This window comes from Phoxinus phoxinus, assembly GCF_949152265.1.
Source record: "Phoxinus phoxinus genome assembly, chromosome: 2".
Classification (NCBI taxonomy): domain Eukaryota; kingdom Metazoa; phylum Chordata; class Actinopteri; order Cypriniformes; family Leuciscidae; genus Phoxinus; species Phoxinus phoxinus.
This window is the reverse complement of record NC_136877.1, coordinates 44,332,804-44,351,033: the sequence shown is the minus strand read 5'-3', so window position 1 is coordinate 44,351,033 and position 18,230 is coordinate 44,332,804. Positions and strand designations below refer to the sequence as shown.

General features: G+C 37.4%; 3 protein-coding genes across 3 annotated transcripts in view; 2 read left to right on the top strand and 1 right to left on the bottom strand.

Annotated features, from left to right (window-relative positions):
- csrp3 (cysteine and glycine-rich protein 3 (cardiac LIM protein)) overlaps positions 1-18,230 on the top strand; it is a 347,838-nt gene that overhangs the window by 104,855 nt on the left and 224,753 nt on the right. The gene's annotated exons all lie outside the window — the stretch shown is intronic.
- The window catches only part of htatip2 (HIV-1 Tat interactive protein 2), a 40,178-nt gene that overhangs the window by 20,870 nt on the left and 1,078 nt on the right, over positions 1-18,230 (bottom strand). Inside the window, exons 2-3 of the mRNA XM_079591665.1 lie at positions 17,579-17,738; positions 16,838-16,978 (exon numbers count right to left, since the gene is read on the bottom strand). The gene's annotated coding sequence lies outside the window, so the exon portion shown is untranslated. The remainder of the gene's footprint in view (positions 1-16,837; positions 16,979-17,578; positions 17,739-18,230) is intronic.
- dbx1a (developing brain homeobox 1a) lies at positions 14,879-18,141 on the top strand. Its single transcript, XM_079591651.1, has 4 exons — positions 14,879-15,360; positions 15,481-15,582; positions 16,863-17,065; positions 17,465-18,141. The coding sequence occupies exons 1-4, from the start codon at positions 15,012-15,014 to the stop codon at positions 17,768-17,770; spliced, it is 960 nt and encodes a 319-aa protein (XP_079447777.1). The 5' UTR covers positions 14,879-15,011; the 3' UTR covers positions 17,771-18,141.

Here is an 18,230-nt window from a genome sequence, read left to right as displayed (position 1 = left end):
TTTGTAAAAAAATCATATTCATTACATACAATTACATTCACTATCGTCCTAATAATGACTATTACCTATCATTACTACATATCATTATCATTAATATGATTTTTAACACAGAGGCTGAAAGCGCTGGTGTCTGCGTGGAGAAAGCCTGATTTAAAGCGTGACCGTGGTAATGGTGCAGTAATAGGCCGTGACTAAACACGCTCACGGGTACCAGCTCAGACACACAGAGAGGCTCACTGCAGCCAGAGGGCTACGGCAGGCCAGCGCTGATTAGCATATAATTGCTGCCATTGTATTTGACATGGAGAATTAAGAACCAGCCTGGTGGCAAGATGTCCATTCGTCCCAAGAACAGGGAACGCGACATATGGAGAGGAGACTAAGGGGACGGCACTGTAAAAAGTGCACACTGAGAGTTGCCTACACATTTTCTACCCAATCTGGGCTTTCACAATTATTTTTTTGGTTAAACAATATGGATTCTGATTGAATTCTGCTTTATTTTTGGGTGAACGTGATTTCACCAAGAACATATTTGTTGATTCTGGAACAACATTCTAAGCGACCAATCAGATTTAAGGGACAAGTTTACAGTTTAGTCTTAGTTACAGCTTCAGTGTTATTCACCTATCATTTCCCTCTGATTTTAGGGATAAGTTATGGGAATGGGAAGGACAACATATTCGGACAGGAATGTTGTCCAAAATAAACAAAACATGTTAATCCAGGAACATATCTTACTTGGCAAAATCACGGTGACCATGTTTTTGACAGGAATAAAACCAGCTCATGTATCTTTTACATAAAAACATCTTTAGTTTACCTGACAAAAAAAAAAAGAAAAAAAAAAGTACAGTCTCAGTTATGCAAGGAATAAATAAAATCATTCATTCAGTTCAATAAAGTATACCAATTTAGTAAATATATGAATACATATAAAATTAAATTATACATAAATAAAGATGATACACTATGAAGATGGCAATCAAAAAATGGGATACCTAAATGAACTGGTTTTATTCAAAATAAATAATATCTGAATCATTATAAGTTTATAAAAAAGTATATTTGCTTAAGGTTCAGGATAATCTCTTTAAGGGAAAATAAGTTTTGGCACTTTCTCACATTTTACAGTCTACTTTATTCTTTCTCCATATCAGAATTTTGTTTTGTTTTTAAAGTAAAACTGCACATAATGCATATATAAATGCATATCAATAAGTAAAGTTTTTTTCCGATGAACCAGAACTGTGAGACCCTTCAGATCACAAACCATGAATTTGAGATTATAAATATTTGATAAGATTATAACTATCTGCTTCTTGAGACGATATAAATGATAATTCAGCTCCCTCCCCTCTCTCTCTCTCTCTCACACACACACACACGCACTTTTCAACAGTTTCTTTTAAAATCTAAATCTCTTTTAAATCGCACATTTCTTTCTTTCGCTCTTGTCTCGCTGACTCTTTTGGCTGACCCGACTCAAAGGGAGAGAAGCTAGGTCTTTCCCTCCTTTACGTTCCTCTCATGCGACAGCTGAGCGAGCGAGTGTGTGGAAAAAAAGAGAAAGAGAGGGAGAGAGAAATACAGCCCGGCACTGAATGACCTGACCACTGGTGACAAAGCAGGATTGGTCACGCTGGCTTGTGAGTAATGGGGCAAAGAGAAATGCTTGTGTGCGTGTGTGTGTGTGTGTGTGTGTAGCTGGTGGTGTGTAATGATTCGCTTGCTTTGACACAGTTAAACCGGTTCAATCTCAACACCAGATGCAACACACACAACTGAGAGGAATCAAGCCATATGCACAGGTGTATTAAACTTTCTCTGTCAACACTGGATAATCGTAATATCAGAATTTCAAGGAACGCCCAATGTTTGCACACATGTATGCATGTAGACAGAATAATACTCAAGAAATAGATGCACGGTTCTGTTTGAGAGCTCATATTAATTAAAAAATATTACTACATTCAATATTACATTCAGACATTACAGTATACCCCAAATTCACAAGCAATACATGTGAAAACTGTGTAACAGAAGAATGCAGCCTTGATGAGCAACACAAGAGGAGAACACTAGAGATGCAAACTATATAAACAATTTGGCCAATATTGTAACTAATAATTATTTATATTTTTAAAGGGATAGCCAATATATACTAATATTCGATATCATATCAATCTACATTTCGTGAGAGTGATTACACAAAACAAGATGCCTATGTGACGTTGTTAAATACAGTAAACATTTAACTTCATTTGTATTTAACAATAGGTGAACTAAAATAATGTGGGGCCCATGATCATCTGGCTATAATTTATTGGCTTAAATATATTAGTCTATTATACTATTATTTTATATAATTTTCTTATTTTAATATATTATTTCTATTATATTATATATTAGTCTTATAAGGCCGGTACCAATATAAATGCTAAAAAGTCACATGCACCCCTAGATGCACTCTTAGAAGAAAAGGTTCTATATAGAGGTTCCCATCATGGATTGTGTTTTAATTTATTTGTTTTAATTTATTTTATGAATTAAACAGCTCATAAACATATTTTTTCACAAAAAAAATTAATAACCTGTTAAACGTGAAAGTATTATACAATAATTTAAGACATTTCTGCTTATAAAGAACCTTTTGGGGATAAATGGTTCTTTAAAACTGAGTCAAGAACTCCAGGGTTCTATATAGAAACCATTCAACTTTTTTTGTTCAGTTTACCATGTTCAAAATGAACTTAAATCACAATGAGGAAGTGTTGTGCTACACACAATCAGCTTATTTTTTTAATGAATTTAGGCTCTGGTTAGTAATGAGCATATATATGTATTGTGTAAATGTGAGGGAGGTCACATTCTCCACGGACTTCCTTTGAGATAAGCGGCACATAGCAGGATTGTTATTCTCTCTCTTTGTCCTCAGCGACACCACAAGGGTTCAGGAAGGCACATGAGGGCCTGTCACAGGTAGAGCAGAATAGGGATGGCTCCTCTAAAATAACCCTTGCCCCCATGCTTGATTGCCCCCTTATTGACACTCACTCTCAAGTCCACAATAGCGGTCCTCAGACGCTGCTGAATAGACTTACCCCTGACGGCCCGCCTCCCAGCCACTCTCTCCCTAATCCAATCCCCCAACCTGCACGATACAGCCAGAGATGTCCCAGAGACCCCTTGTTCTTCTGTGCTTTGAGGATTGAGCCTATCTGACTTATGAAAGTAAAGTGACATGCACACAAACTGTGATTAGTTATTTCTTTAAAGGCATGTTTCATTCAAAAGGATGTTCTGAGACCAAAGTTTTTAAAATCATCATGTACAGTACGAAGACCTTTGACAGTTTGAGAACAAAATGTGTAACCCTCTGGTACTGTTCGCGTGTCAAAAAGGACCACATTTCTTTTCAATTAAATGAGTGTACTATATTTTAGTTCGATAATATTTTATCTATTTAATTATTTTATATTTTATTTATTTTTATGGGATTTTTTGGGGATACTTAATTATATTTATGCAGTAGTTATAATCCATTTATTCACTTTTTGAGCATGGACTTGAAAATTGAATTTCCAACTTAAACGCTCATAAATCTTGAATGCTTTGGAGCACAGACTAAAGTTTGGTCTCTTTTTAAAAACGACACTTGGCAGATGATTGCTGAGGTGAAAAAAAGTTTCAAAAAAAGTTTCAAAAAAGTGAACTTGAAAATTGCACAAAAATACCATTTTCTATTTTTATATGAAATATGTATTTTCCAAATTACATGTTACTCTAAAACTGTGAGAAAATCAAAGCCATAAATCTAAACAAGCAGTGTTTCACATTTGAGGTTGATATCTCAGAAAATGAGCTTTCAGTAAGACTTTGTTTGGGCGCAGTACCAAATGTTTCCAATAGATTCAATTTGTCTCCCATTCATTTCAAAATGGTCATTTTAGACTGCGAACAATACAAGCGTGACTTTTTGCAGGACCATTTAATCTTTTTGAATCATGTCCAAGATTTTTTATGTGTGTGTGTGTGTGTGTGTGTGCATTCACGCGGCAAGTGCCAAAATCTTTCGTACCATTCCGAAGAAAAAATTTCAACAAAAAATATATACATATATATATATTTTTTTATTATTATTTCTTGTATGTGTGTATGACATTGTTTTATGTGTATGTTTGTATGCTGCAACGAAATTGCCTTCGGGAAACGAATAAAGATGAACCGAACTGAAATGGCGAACAACAGCACCAGAGTGTTCAGAGATGACCATAAACATACACAGAGGACGAGAGGAAATGTAGAAAGTAAGATGCATTCTTTAAATGTCCATCCTCAACTCCTATTACAGTTCTGGGTCATCTGCATTCTATCACTAAAGGTTTGGAAAAAACTAACTAACGGTGAAATAATATGGCTAAGAAATGAAGGGAAATACATTTAACAGTTCTGTTAAATGCTCTTCTTAGACATTACAGGCCACTTACAGTATAGTTATAATTCATAAATATACAGCGCGTGCTTAAAACTGCATTAATTTTTAACTCCATTTAAATTAAATTCATAAGTGCACTGCAGAGCATGCACACTTAAAAACAACAGAACATTATTGTCCGCTCGTGTGGACAGGCACTAATATAGTTATCTTTATAGTTATCATTCTTGATGTGAACGGGCCTTTACACTGATGGAAGTGCCTGAGCTAGATTTAGAAACAAGAATATCATAAGGACGTAAAAACTCTTAGAACACCTTAACAACTGCATAGCAACACCCTGGCCACCACCCTCAACCCCCTAAACTTACAAATAAAGGTTCCAAAAGGGAGTTTTCGCAGTGATGCTATAGAAGAACAGTTTTTGGTTCCCTAAATAACCTTCCAGTAAACAGTTCTTAAAAGAACATTTAGAAAATCTGAAGAATCTTTTTTACACTATGAATAACTGTGCATGCGTGCAATGGAAAGGTCTCATGGATGTTAAAGGTTCTTCATGGAACCATTGATGCCAATATAGAAGCTTTATTTTTAAAAGTGTCCGGACTGTCCAAAATCTGCAGACTGGCTCTGACTTTTGGCTACTATCATCGACTCACATATGTGGGCAGATGTATTCCAGCCTTAACTTAACAGGTAATACAATTTCAAAGGAATTAGAGAAGAAAGTCAAATTGTATTATTATTTTTTTTAATTGTATTATTATAAATCAAAGAAGGAAAAAATGTGCGTGTGTGTATATGTTCAGGCAATTTTGCTTAAAACGCAACAGCTTATTGGGTGAGGGCGCTATTTTTGCACATGTAAACACCTTTATCCTGCCTACTGTACATTTGGGCACCAAAAAAGATTATTTCAAATGATCATGTAAACAAGGTTTTCTCAAGTTATCAGATTTTTTTAGAAGGATCAGAAATTATCAGCATATTGTTGCATGTAAATGCAGATATACAGATATAAGAAGCAACTGTCCTACTCTCAGCATCTTGGAATTTTCAATTAGAAGAAGAGGCAAGAAGAAGGTTTGCAGTGTCTGTGCTGAATAAAACCCAACTTCAACTCCATGTTAGCACACTTGTGCAGCACTAAAGCCTGAGAATGTGTGCATAGAGGTAATGACTGGCCTTAATTAGAAACTTCACTTTCCCATCATGCTCTTCTCCTCCAGATTAACCCCTGAACAATTCCAATCAACAACCTCAGTCTGATGAGGGCCACAATTGACTTGCATGTTGGAAATCCTCTACTCACACTCCTGGTGTCAGTGGAGGGATCCCATTAGACACAATGATGGCGTGCTCTATAATGGGAGAGAGAAGCCAATTTAAAGCCGTCTTCTTTGTCTAATCGGGACCGGCTCACTGTCATTAGTTTCCACTTGAGGGAGAGTCTCTGTGTGGAAGAATGGCCGGAGTCAGCTGAAGACTCCTCAGGGCTCTATGTCAGTCTAATGAACTGAGGTTCTTTGTGGCTGTGTTGGGTTTATTATTGGGTTCAGAGGCCAGGGAAAAAGGAGAGTGCTTCAAGAAAAAGGGTTGGCTGGCCAACTGCTCTAAAAACCCCTCCAATGCTGCTGTTTACTTAAGATCGCAACACAATCTCGCTACTATTAGAGCGAGAAGCCGCTGGACAAAAACAGATCAGCTTTGCTTTGTGAATAATTATATTATGTTATGCCGAATTTAAATATCAATATCATTCATTATTTTGTTGATCCTTTGTGATCAGTTGTGGGGCACCATTGACTTCCATAGTATTTGTTTTCCCATATTATGGAAGTCAATGGCTTATAACGTTCTCATGGATCAAATGTTCGGTTATAAACATTCTTCAAAATATCTTCCTTTGTTCCTTTCCTTCCTTTACAGGTTCGGAACAACATGAGGGTGAGTAAATGATGACGGTATTTTCATTTTTGGGTGAACTATCCCAACTTCCTGCATTTGTGATTTCTAAATAAATGCTTTCATGTGTAGTATTAAACCCAATAAACCTTTTCATTGTATATATGGGTATTTCTATAACTATTGCATTTTTAGACCTCTGAACATTTAGAAAAATAAATACTCTCACTAGCTATTTAATTTACCTGCCAACAATGTCCAAAAGTGTATATATATGTATCACTACATGTATCACTGTACTGTATGTATCAATGGAAAATTTCCTTTTTCTGTCAATTAATGGAAATTCCCATCATAATGCCATTTCACTAAATGCCATCACAACTTACACTTCCGGTCAAAATTTGAGGTTCGTTTTTATTAGTACAATTTTATAATGTTTTTGAAGTAAGTCTCTTATACTCATCAATACTAAAATAAAGGTTATTGTTATCGATATTGTTGAAACTGTGAATGTGCTTTTTCTTTTTTTAACCAGGATTCTATAATGAATAGAAAGAACAATTTATTTGAAATTTGAATATTTTGTAACATTATAAATGTCTTTACTGTTACTTTTGATCAATTTAATGCATCCTTGCTGAATACAAGTATTAATTTATTATTTTTTTTAAATACAATTTTGTGATGGAGATAATGGTGGTGCAAAATGACATTTTAACTTTTTAAAACAATTATAAACTGGCAAAGATTTTTTGCAGGGTATATCATTGTTTATTTGAAATGAAATCAAATAATATATGTTGCACAATTTAACAAATTTACAATCCAGTTGGAAAAAAATGTTCTGCTCACAAGTGACCTTAATCGTTTGTCGTTTTCATCACATTCACTAACTTGTTTTCTTTTTTTTAAGAAAACAATTATCAGGGTCAAAATTGCTGGGACATTCATCATTTTTGCCATCATTTTAAATGTGTTCTTCAAAACTAAAAAATAATAATAAATAAATCTGATAAAAATAAATCCCTGGGACATTAAAGCACCCAAGTTGAAAAGACAACCATATATGCCACGTCAGAAGCAGATTGTATGCCGCTTTTGCTGTGTAAACTGACATAAAAATATATCTGTGTCAAAACGTCATGCTGAAAGCGAAATCTGCATTAAATCAAGTAAGGTTATAAGTGCAAAGAAACAGAAAGCTCACACCACACATGCATGCAGGTCTGCATAATAAGAAAACCATTTAAAACATGCTTTCTTTATAAGAACTGCAATCTAAAAGTGCTCAAAGATGCAGGTTTACAAAGTTTACAAAGGCAATGTGTGTAGCATGTGAGCGCAGCAGGTTGTTCTTGTGTAGCACCATTCATCTCCACAGAGAGGCTGTTCTCAATCCTCTCAGTAAATGTGTGAGAACACGCAATGGCCTCAGACGTATTAGAGAATAATTACACTTGCGCTCTGATGCACTGCCATTCAGGCGGGCCGGACAATATTTCAGGGATTAGAGATGTCAGTGCCACGGGCATCTTCAGAGAAATCAGAGGCACCAGGCTCACATTCTTATGCAAAAGGAGGGAAGTGTTTGGATACTTTGATACAACCCCAGGATCCCCCCCCACGCCACACACACACACACACACACACACACACACCCTTTAAAATCTGTTCAATGAGGCTGAATACACAAAGAACAGGGAGACAGATGCTCTGTTGAAAGAATCTGCTAGAAATATCATGAGAAAATCATCATATTACTACTGCTCATTCTTGAGTTGAGGACTTGTGAGAGCTCGTAACACCTCTTGCACTGTTTAAATGATACCTACTAATGGGATATTTCACCCAAAAATGTATTCTGTAAATGATGACAGAATTTTCATATTTGGATGAACTATCCTTCGGCATGTAGAGAGGCGGTGAGAGGTAATATATTTTTCTAAACAATAAATAAAACGGGGAAAAAATAAAAGTAAAATCTGAAACACGGGGGTGGCTCTTTTGAGTTTTGACTTGGGCCAGTTCTTCAGAATAAAAATCTGTTTCTAAATCTTAAAATCGTTTTTTTTTTTATATTATTTGACATAAAATCTTCTTTAAAGGTGTGGTATGTAATATGGACAGGTAGTGGTTAAAATGGGTACTGCAGTCCACATAAAAAAATTAAAAAAAATCTCGGACTACACGTTTACGCGGGTTGCCAGATTGAGAACAAGTCACGGGAAAGCGCACAATTGACAATGGAAATCGAAGAATCTTACACTGTAAGCGGATCGGCTAATGTATACGTTTGCATTATTTTTATTGCCGAGGCTTTCTAGGTCGGGTAGAATCTGCTGTCTCTGATCTACTTTGTTTGCTGGCTTCCATGGCTGCAAAACACTGTGTTTTCTGGCAAATGGCAACCTGTGGTGTCGAAATACCATTGGGTAAATTGGCAGTGGGCGGAATCACACAGAACAAAACAAAAACAGACATTCCCACACGTAACTCATTTCAAAGTAGAATAACTAGCTGTATCATTGCTTTTTGGAGGAACACGTATTAGGACTGTAAATATAATGACAAAAAATGACATACAGCACCTTTAAGTATCATGGCTATTTTGCCAGAAATCATATCGTTTAGCATGAAGAAACATTGTTTGCATGGCTTTGGTAAACTGTAATGTTTCTAACAGGCGATTACATCATGGTGTGGTGCAACAGTGCTCTGGCTGGTCCAGTGAGAACATTGGATACACCTCATAAAGTTAACTAAGTTTGCCTCCCAGGCTGAACTGTGACACAACTGTCTCAGATCAGATCGCTCCCTCTCTTATGCTTCCAAACTTCTGTGCATTTCAAGCTCCATGAAATCTCATTTCCTGTGTTTTTAGAGATGCCAATGGGAAAGTATTCGGGGTGATTTGAGGTCCAAGAGAAGGACAAGTGTTGATTTGGGGTATAAAAAATAAAAAAACAGATTTTAAAAACGTTAAATAAATAAAAAAGCCCAGAAAGAGAAATTAAACCTGGTAATTAGAGCAGATATGTCAGAAGATGGAAAACAAAAACAATTGAGCAACTTATGGAGTGGGTCACAATAACAACCAAATACTTCAACATTCATGAACTGTCACTATAGCCAGACATGTTTAGCTCTGAACAAAAATACATGGTCCAAAATCAACATCTCAAGTGCTCTTAAGTGACATATGCATGTCAAAAATGTCTGACTTTGGCCCGGGTAAAACCTATTTGAAAGAAAAACAAAAGTTCATCCTTTATTCATGTAATGATATGTGTGTAGGCCAGTTTTTCTTTTTGACTAGAGGAAAGTAAAAATTAAAGGTCAACAAAGAGCTTTTTTGTTGTTTTTTAACAAAATGAGGCCTATCCTCATATGGTAATGATCAGTGATGGTCTTTTAACCTTCGAATCATTTAGGCCAGTGACTAAAGCGATGCGTAACCAGATCAGTCAATATAAACTTCTGTCAGTGCACATGACCAGTTTCATGAACATGAATGACGGTTGAGCTTTAAAGCAGGCAGAGCTTTGGTCACACTTGGTTCCTGCCATCAGGGGGCTGCCCACTGCTGTGCCCGAGTGCAAAGTCAGTCAGAGCTCATTAGTACCGTTTGCCTGACTAAAGTACCTGCCCAGGAATCTGATTCAGTGCGATGACCGCAGGGTTCATTACGGCTCACAGCTTTTAACCTGAAATTGCCGGTATCCTGGTTCAAGAGTTCATATCCTCTTCCATTCAAAAAAAGAAATAAACTAAAGAAAACAATAGATAATTTTATAGATAATTTGAAAATAGACTAGCACTTTTATTATCTTGTAGTGCATGCAAATTAAAGATGATGGCAGATACGAAACAAATATCTGAAGCTCACTACTTGTAGAACATGCTTGAAAATTTACTTCATTACTAAAAGATAGACAGACAGCCAGTCAGATAGACAGACAGACAGATAGACAGATTGATAGATAGATAGATAGATAGATAGATAGATAGATAAGATAGATAGATAGATAGATAGATAGATAGATAGATAGATAGATAGATAGATAGATAGATAGATAGATAGATAGATAGATAGATAGATAGATAGATAGATAGATAGATAGATAGATAGATACCAAACCTTATAAGTGAGGACAGGCAAGCACACACTCACAAAAACACTGAAAAGGCAACGTTTTCCTGCTGTTATGCTAATGCGTCAGAGCTTCAGTGAGAATTATATGTGAATTAAATGAGGTTTTCTGGGGGGGTTTTCCTCTAGAAGGTAAAGCAGGGGAGATTAAGGCACTGTGGCCGTCAGCGCTCTGTGGCTGTGACAAAACGCAGACTGACATAAGTACCACACTCGCTCAAAATCCGATTACGCGCACAGAAACGTGTCAGCGCGGACCGGGCAACAGGCGCTGGAGACCCTCTGTCCTCCACTCAAATGACCATTTCTCCTGGGCCTCATCCATTCTGACACATCCACACAAACATTACCACCTACATGGACACGCTTCACAAGAGAAGATCACAAACTGTTTGAGATGTTTGAAATAAATATGGCAAATGCAGGCTTTTAAATCCTACTCTTTACATTCATTAATCCTAAGTTATTCTGCTGGGACACTAGATATACATCATTAGAGGAGAATAAAATATGAGTTTCTTCATCAGCTGAAACCATATTGCTCATGCACATATGTGACCCTGGACCACAAAACATGGGTCAATTTTTTGAAATTCAGATTTATACATCGTCTGAAAGCTGAATAAATAAGCTTTCAGTTTTCATAAGTTAATCGATGTGTGGTTTGTTAGGATAAGATACAACTATTTGAAAATCTGAGAAAGCTGAGGGTGCAAAAATCTAAACATTGAGAAAATAGCCTTTAAAGTTGTCCATTTATGTTGGCATTTGTGCTGCATTCACTCACAAAAATAAATGTTTTATATATTTATGGTAGGAAATTAACTAAATATCTTCATGGGACATGATCTTTACTTAATGTCCTAATGATTTTTGGCATAAAAGAAAAATCTATCATTTTGACCCAAACAATGTATTGTTGGCTATAGCCTCAAATACCGTGCGACTTATGACTGGTTTTGTTATCCAGGGTCACATATGCATTACTTGTGAAAAGCTCATTTTCAGTCAAAAAAGGTGCTGTTGCCACTTATAAAATATGTGTTTCTGTGCTTTCTGAGTTGTTACGTGATGTGAAAAGTAAATCAAAGTCAAACTCTATCAGGGACATTTTGTCATCAACGAGCAATTAAATTTGCATTCAGTCATGGACAAAAGTTACGCACAAAAGATCTGCCTCAGAGAAGGCCTAAACTGTCACTGAAATTTAAAAACTGGCCTGTAGAGCAGTGAATAGCTTGGCTTGTTCCTGTTTTTGAGTCTGGAGAACAATAACTCCATGTTAAGAGGATTATAACAGCACCTGTTATGCACCCAGCCAAATAGGAGGGACATCTGAATTTAATAGTCTCAGAAAAATTGTCTCTGCCGTCCCAGTCCTTTCTTCATCTAAACCTGCAGACACGTCGAACGATGACAACCAATGGAGGGTTCAAGACTGAAGGGCGAAGAAAAAACGCTAATCCCCGCTGTGACCAAACGCGGTTTGGCTGCCTGACATATCAAAGAACAGGTGGACCGAGACCAGGCCTTCTAAAGGCTTTGTTCGATGGATGTGTGCTTTTTGTAGGGTTATGTTAAATGCAGAGTTAATATCAATTTAATGCTTGTCAGCACTTCTATATATTTTTCTAGCAATGCAAATCCTCTGAACGTTTAGAAAAAATCATGCTTTGGCAGAAATGGCCTATATATCATCTGATTATCTGTGATATATGAAGCATCTGTACAACATATGTATCTTAAAATTGAATTTCTAACTGAAATTCTGCTTCTCCCGCTGGATTTAAAAGGGATAACTAACGCAGTTATCTGGAAGACTTCCTGTTTGTCTAAGCCAATGTTTTAACTTCACTAATAAAAAGTGAGTAAACAGTTAACCACCTGCCAGACCCAACACCCAGTAAACTATCCCAAAAGAACCCTTCATGCATGTGTAATGTATTTACTCAGCCCTTCTCTTAACTAGGCAATATTGATGCCAGATAATGCGCGAGTTAATCTATTTAGTATATTGTTGTGAAATAAGGGGACTGTGTAAAGAACCTATAGACGGCACCGTAACTGCTCATCTTTCAAGTGTGCACTTAAGTCGAGGTGTTCCGGAGGGGGATAATATCTTGGAAATGTGCATTTAATGGGTTTAATCAAATCCCACCAGCTGTTTTTAGCCTTTGCGAAAAGAAAAAAAAATGTGCCAAGCTTCCACAGCTATTAGAAATTAGCTTCGGTCATCGAGACTAAGCCATGTTTCCAGCTAACCATCTGCTAGTCCGCAACAATAGAAGGATTTTCCAAGCAAAGAAATATGGAGTTATAAAAAAATGAAATATAACGGAAAAAAATGCTTTGTTTTGTTAATTTGCCTTATCACTTTTACAGATTGTGCTTGTGTGTGTGTTTCTAAAAACAACAACAAAAAACAAAACAAAATGACTGTGTATGACCACTCCACAAATTTAGCCGACTCAGACAAAAACTCTTTTCGGATGTATATACATTAAAGGAACAATTGTTTTGTAAAGAGAGTAAATAATGTCTGTATTCACTTTGTAAAATGCTAAAAGTGCTGTTGTAGGGATAAGGTTGGTCTAAAGTCATTATAATTACCTTAATTTAGCTACAATAGAAGTCTGGGAAGACCCTAATTAGATCCCTATGTAAACATATGTGTATGTGAGTGTGCGTGTGCTTGTGTGTGTGTGTGTGTGTGTGTGTGTGTGTGTGTGTGTGTGTGTGTGTGTGTGTGTGTGTGTGTGTGTGTGTGTGTGTGTGTGTGTGTGTGTGTGTGTGTGTGTGTGTGTGTGTGTGTGTGTGCATACATGCCATTGGGGGCAAACAAATTATCCAGAAGTTAACTAAATCTTGCTTTGGACATTCTCACAGATAATAATACAAAATATTAATATCCTACTGATTACAGGAAATATGTTAGGCATGCTAAATATTACTGCAAGATATTGAGAAGCTTTATTTTTTATGTCCATTTAGCTGATTTAGTCCATTTGATATCATCCTTAATGTTACATGATATTAGAATTATTAAAATGTTATAGAAACAAAATGATGAAAGGGTGATAAATATGAAAAGAAGAGGGCTGTAAATAAATAAATAGGCCTACATTAAAAATAAGATATGCGATGCATAGGGGCCCACCTCACATGCTTGAGTGAGTGCTTCAAAAAGAGTTTGCTTTAAGGAGTGCAACCTCAACAATAAAGCGTGTTACAAATTCATGAAACTTTCTATAGTTTCCTATATGCATAGGAAAGGGCATATAGTATCACATTCATTTGTTTTAATTACCCAAGGACCAAATCTAACATGTGATCAACTCTGGAGAGACCTTGCGTGTGTCCAGTCTCTCATATCAGTTAAATAGGCTACGACTTAAAATGCACCTCTTACGCATGCGTTTCAAATCACATATGCACTTTTATTCAAGCGGTTAAACTGGCAGAATAAGCCTCGTCGTCTATAGAAACAGAGATCGGTGTGTTTTTGTGTCCGAGATCTTTGTGAGGGTAAAAGAAAGCGAGGCGCGAGCAGCTGAGGGTGACAGTTCACGGTTCAAACGGAGCAGCACACACGTCTCGCGAGCGTGTGTAAAGTGAGGCCCCGGAGAAAGTGAATGAAGACTTGCCCGGTTTCAAACACGGGGGGATATATCTTACACATCTGTCATGGCGATTCAACCACAAATCCATTTAAAGCTGTACTCCGTGACAGAGCCCAGATTGGATTTCAGTAAAAGTATACAGCATAAATGATTATTAAATGGGGATTTTATCGGGAGGCTCCTGACAGGCAAATGGATGGTATAAAACAGGATAAGAACTGTCCAAAGAGCATTAGATTAGCCTGTATTATTTATATTATAAAGTACATTTCAGACTCTCTAGCACTGTCTGTTTTTAGAATGCATTATAGATTAGTATAACGGCTTTGAATCAACAATGCTCATTTATAAATAAATAAATAAATAATTTAATCGCATTGCTTGTCGTAAATAATTTTGTAAAATAAAATAGTAATAGGTTATTTGTAAAAATAAATAAAAAAATAATAATAGCCTAATAATGTTTTTTTTTATTATTCTGTAGGCCTACTCGCTTATAATATAGACTATGCAAATAAATACCCTAAATAAATAAATAAATGGTTGGTCGATATGCAAAATGTATGACCACATCTTCTTTGTTAAGCGGCATGCCCTGGCCATTCAAATCTTATGAAGTCTAATCCAATCATAAATTGCTCTATCGGACCAATCAGGCACCTCCGAGGCTTCATTCAATGGGACTCAAGCGGAGGACTTTATTGAGTCTCATTGTTGTGGCTGTCAGTCCTCAAAGGACCCTTACAGGGGCCTACATATAAAGTGCCCCTTCCCAAACGGAGACCTCCAGAAGCAAATCGCCTTTCGTTCAGTCCAGAGCTTGGCAGAAGAGACTTATCTAATACTAACAGGAGTAACCGTCTCGTCTTATTTTCGCTATAAAATAGCCGGGACAATGATGATCCCCAGTGTTATTGCACCTTCTGCAATATATTCAGCATTTATGCGTCCAGCAGCACCGTTGCATTCACCTTTCCAAGCTCACCCGAGCTTTCTAGTGGAGGACCTGCTGCGCATGCACAGACCCAGCGCTTACCTGCACCAAGACGCGCGCTCGCCATGCGCCTCTCCTCCTACTTCTACACCTCTCTCCATCCCGGATACCTCCAGGCTTTTGGACAGAGTCAGCTCCGGTATCACGGAGAAACGTGGATCTTGCTCCCCAAAAACGCCAGTTTCTAGCAAGGATCCAACTTACCTCAAGTTTGGGGTGAGTGCCATCCTGGCACCGTCACCAAAGAAAGGTGAGTGTTTAAATAGACCCAACATCTCCACTGATAATGACAAATAAAAGTAAAAAGAAAAAGAAAAAGAAAAAGAAAAAAAGAAAACAGCACTAACTTCTGTTTGATTCTCTATTTTAGCCACATCCCCCCTCTCCGTTCACGGCATGCATCCCAAAGGATTCCCTGCGCCTTATTTTGATGGTTCATTCTGCCCTTTCGTCCGTTCCTCATACTTCCCCGGTGAGTATTCAGATTTAAATGCTTGTACAGTCCACTTAAGAGGTTTGCATTCAGTCAACACTGTAGGCTACTAGAGAGATGCAAAAGAGTTAGACTTGGGTTAATCGACTGCAACGTGAGGTTTTTCTCATCTTTAAGTTCTCCGCTATTGGCTCAAGTCTTTCCCACAGTGAGGGAACATTTCGGCCTGCTGACTACCAACAATGCCGTCAGCACCATGACCAATCTGGTCATCTCCCTCCGGGGCAAACCACCCACAAACCCGCCAAAGATAGACTTTTAACCAGCGACAGAGGGGCGTTCACCAGTCATGGACTAATTTGCCCATTAGGAGACATTGAGCGGTTTCAATATTCTCACAAGACCACATAGTGTGTGATTGGTGTTTGTGGAAAGAGTTGCAAAAGAACGATATCAAGAGATGTGTGTGTAGAATGGAGAGCGAGAAATCAGGAAAAAATCGACAAAATCGCCGACAAAACCCGTTGAAAATGCAGGCTAGTTGAAGATGCCAAACATCAACCTCAGCTCATTGCGCGCGAGTCACACTTCGGTTTGGAAGTGCTCTATAAATACGGGCTCCTTAAAATACGAGCTTTAAATGCTCTTTTGAGGCACTAAATATTTAAAGTCTATTCTTTTATAGACGCCACATGATAATAGACCACGACTCTTTTCACTGCGCGCGCTGAATACCTTAACAAAACAACTTGAGCGCTCTCAATTGCTTTTCGTGTTCATTTAACGAAAATTATTTGAGGGCAAAAAACGTGGTCCCCGGTCATCAGTATTCCGCCATGCAGTTGCGTTCAGTTTGAAAGTGTAAATCTGCTTTTGTGGCAATAATATATGGCCTTAGCCGTCTGTCCGGAGTCTTTTCTCTGCCAGTTCATTACTACACAATTACCGTTCACGGTATATTAACTCCTCTGTCCTTCACCGGGGGGCTCGTAGAAAAGGATACTCTGCCTTTTTACCATACCAATGCAGCGTGGATCCGGCCCATGTGCTAATTAGTCACCTCGTGCCATTTCACTCAAAACAGGGAGAGACATTTCAAGAGAATAAATTCTAAATAAAGATGATGACGAAGAAAAGATTTCTTTCTCCCTGATCATTCAGCACTTCAGATTGTCCCTGGGAAAAGCAACACCCAATTGCCCTTAGTAACGCAAAGTTAACTTTTAGCCTCATGGGCGAAACAAAATAACACTATTTGAAATCTGGTGAATGTGTCCATGAATGCGTGATTTACCTTATGCACTTGTCTCTTGTTACAGCTCCTTCATCGGTTGTCCCCATCCCTGGGACTTTTTCCTGGCCTCTTGCTGCGAGAGGGAAGCCCAGAAGAGGGATGCTCCGCCGGGCTGTGTTTTCTGACGTGCAGCGCAAAGCTCTGGAGAAAATGTTCCAAAAGCAGAAATATATCAGCAAGCCAGACAGGAAAAAACTCGCATCGAAACTCGGGCTTAAAGATTCACAGGTGAATATATGGGCGGGAAAATACAAATCTAATAATTTAAATAAAATATTATTTGCATAATTTATGTTTAAACTTGAATTGAAATACATAAAGATGTCAAATCGATTAATCGCGATGAATTGCATCTAACATACAAGTTTGTTTACATAATAGCCTACTATATTTATATGATATATATGGTATATATATATAGGCCTACATATATTCTCACTCTCTCTCCACACACACACACAGCGCGCGCATTATTTAGACTTAGCCTACACAAACAACCTTTATGTTAGTCGCGATTAATCGATTTGACAGCACTAAAAACATATTTATACACATTTCAAACATTTATTATTTCAACTTCTCTGTTGACTTCAATTGTTAACGATACAATCTCATCTCTTCAAACAGGTCAAAATTTGGTTCCAGAACCGGAGAATGAAATGGAGAAACTCCAAGGAGAGGGAGCTGCTGTCTTCAGGAGGTTGCCGAGAACAAACCCTGCCGACCAAAACCAATCCTCACCCAGATCTCAGCGACGTGGGTAAAAAGTCCTCTGAGGATGAAGAAGATGAAGAGGACGCTTGCGGAGACATTCCTCGCGCATCACATTTCTGCCTTTCGCCGAGACGTGAACTTTCACACAGCACTGATTCCAGCATTTCATTCAAACACTCGGACTTTTCTGAATCAGATGATGAAATAACAGTGTCATAAGCAGCTTTATCGGCTGTATAATGTCTGTATTCAAGCACAAGTTTACGCAATAACCATGTTGTGGTTTTATTGGCGTATCATTTCACTTTTGTTTGTAGCAAATATTTTCCACATCACTATATATTTACTTATTTGGAAATTCTTCGCAAAATGATTTTGCTGTGTCGCACAGCTTTTTTGGGGGAACTGTACAGTGTTTTGTACAAATATTTTTGTATGGATATTTTATACCAAGAATTTTGAGTTTTAGATTCTTTATTAAAGTTGTAGACGTATGTATAATTTATACGAATTTATCTCTTTGTGCCACATTGTACGCATATGTATATGTTGAAAATGTTTTGTATGGTTTGCAAATAAATTGTAAATGTAATCTCTTTTTTTGGGTGGTTGAAAACCAAATAATTATGAATAATTTACAAAAGGATTTTTTTTAACATGATCCGCAAGAGATAGCCTA

Coding starts and splice junctions, on each gene's coding strand:
- dbx1a (XM_079591651.1), top strand. CDS start 15,012: ATGATGATCCCCAGTGTTATTGCACCTTCTGCAATATATTCAGCATTT. Junction 15,361..15,480: donor GGCACCGTCACCAAAGAAAG/GTGAGTGTTTAA, acceptor TCTCTATTTTAG/CCACATCCCCCCTCTCCGTT. Junction 17,066..17,464: donor TCGGGCTTAAAGATTCACAG/GTGAATATATGG, acceptor CTCTTCAAACAG/GTCAAAATTTGGTTCCAGAA.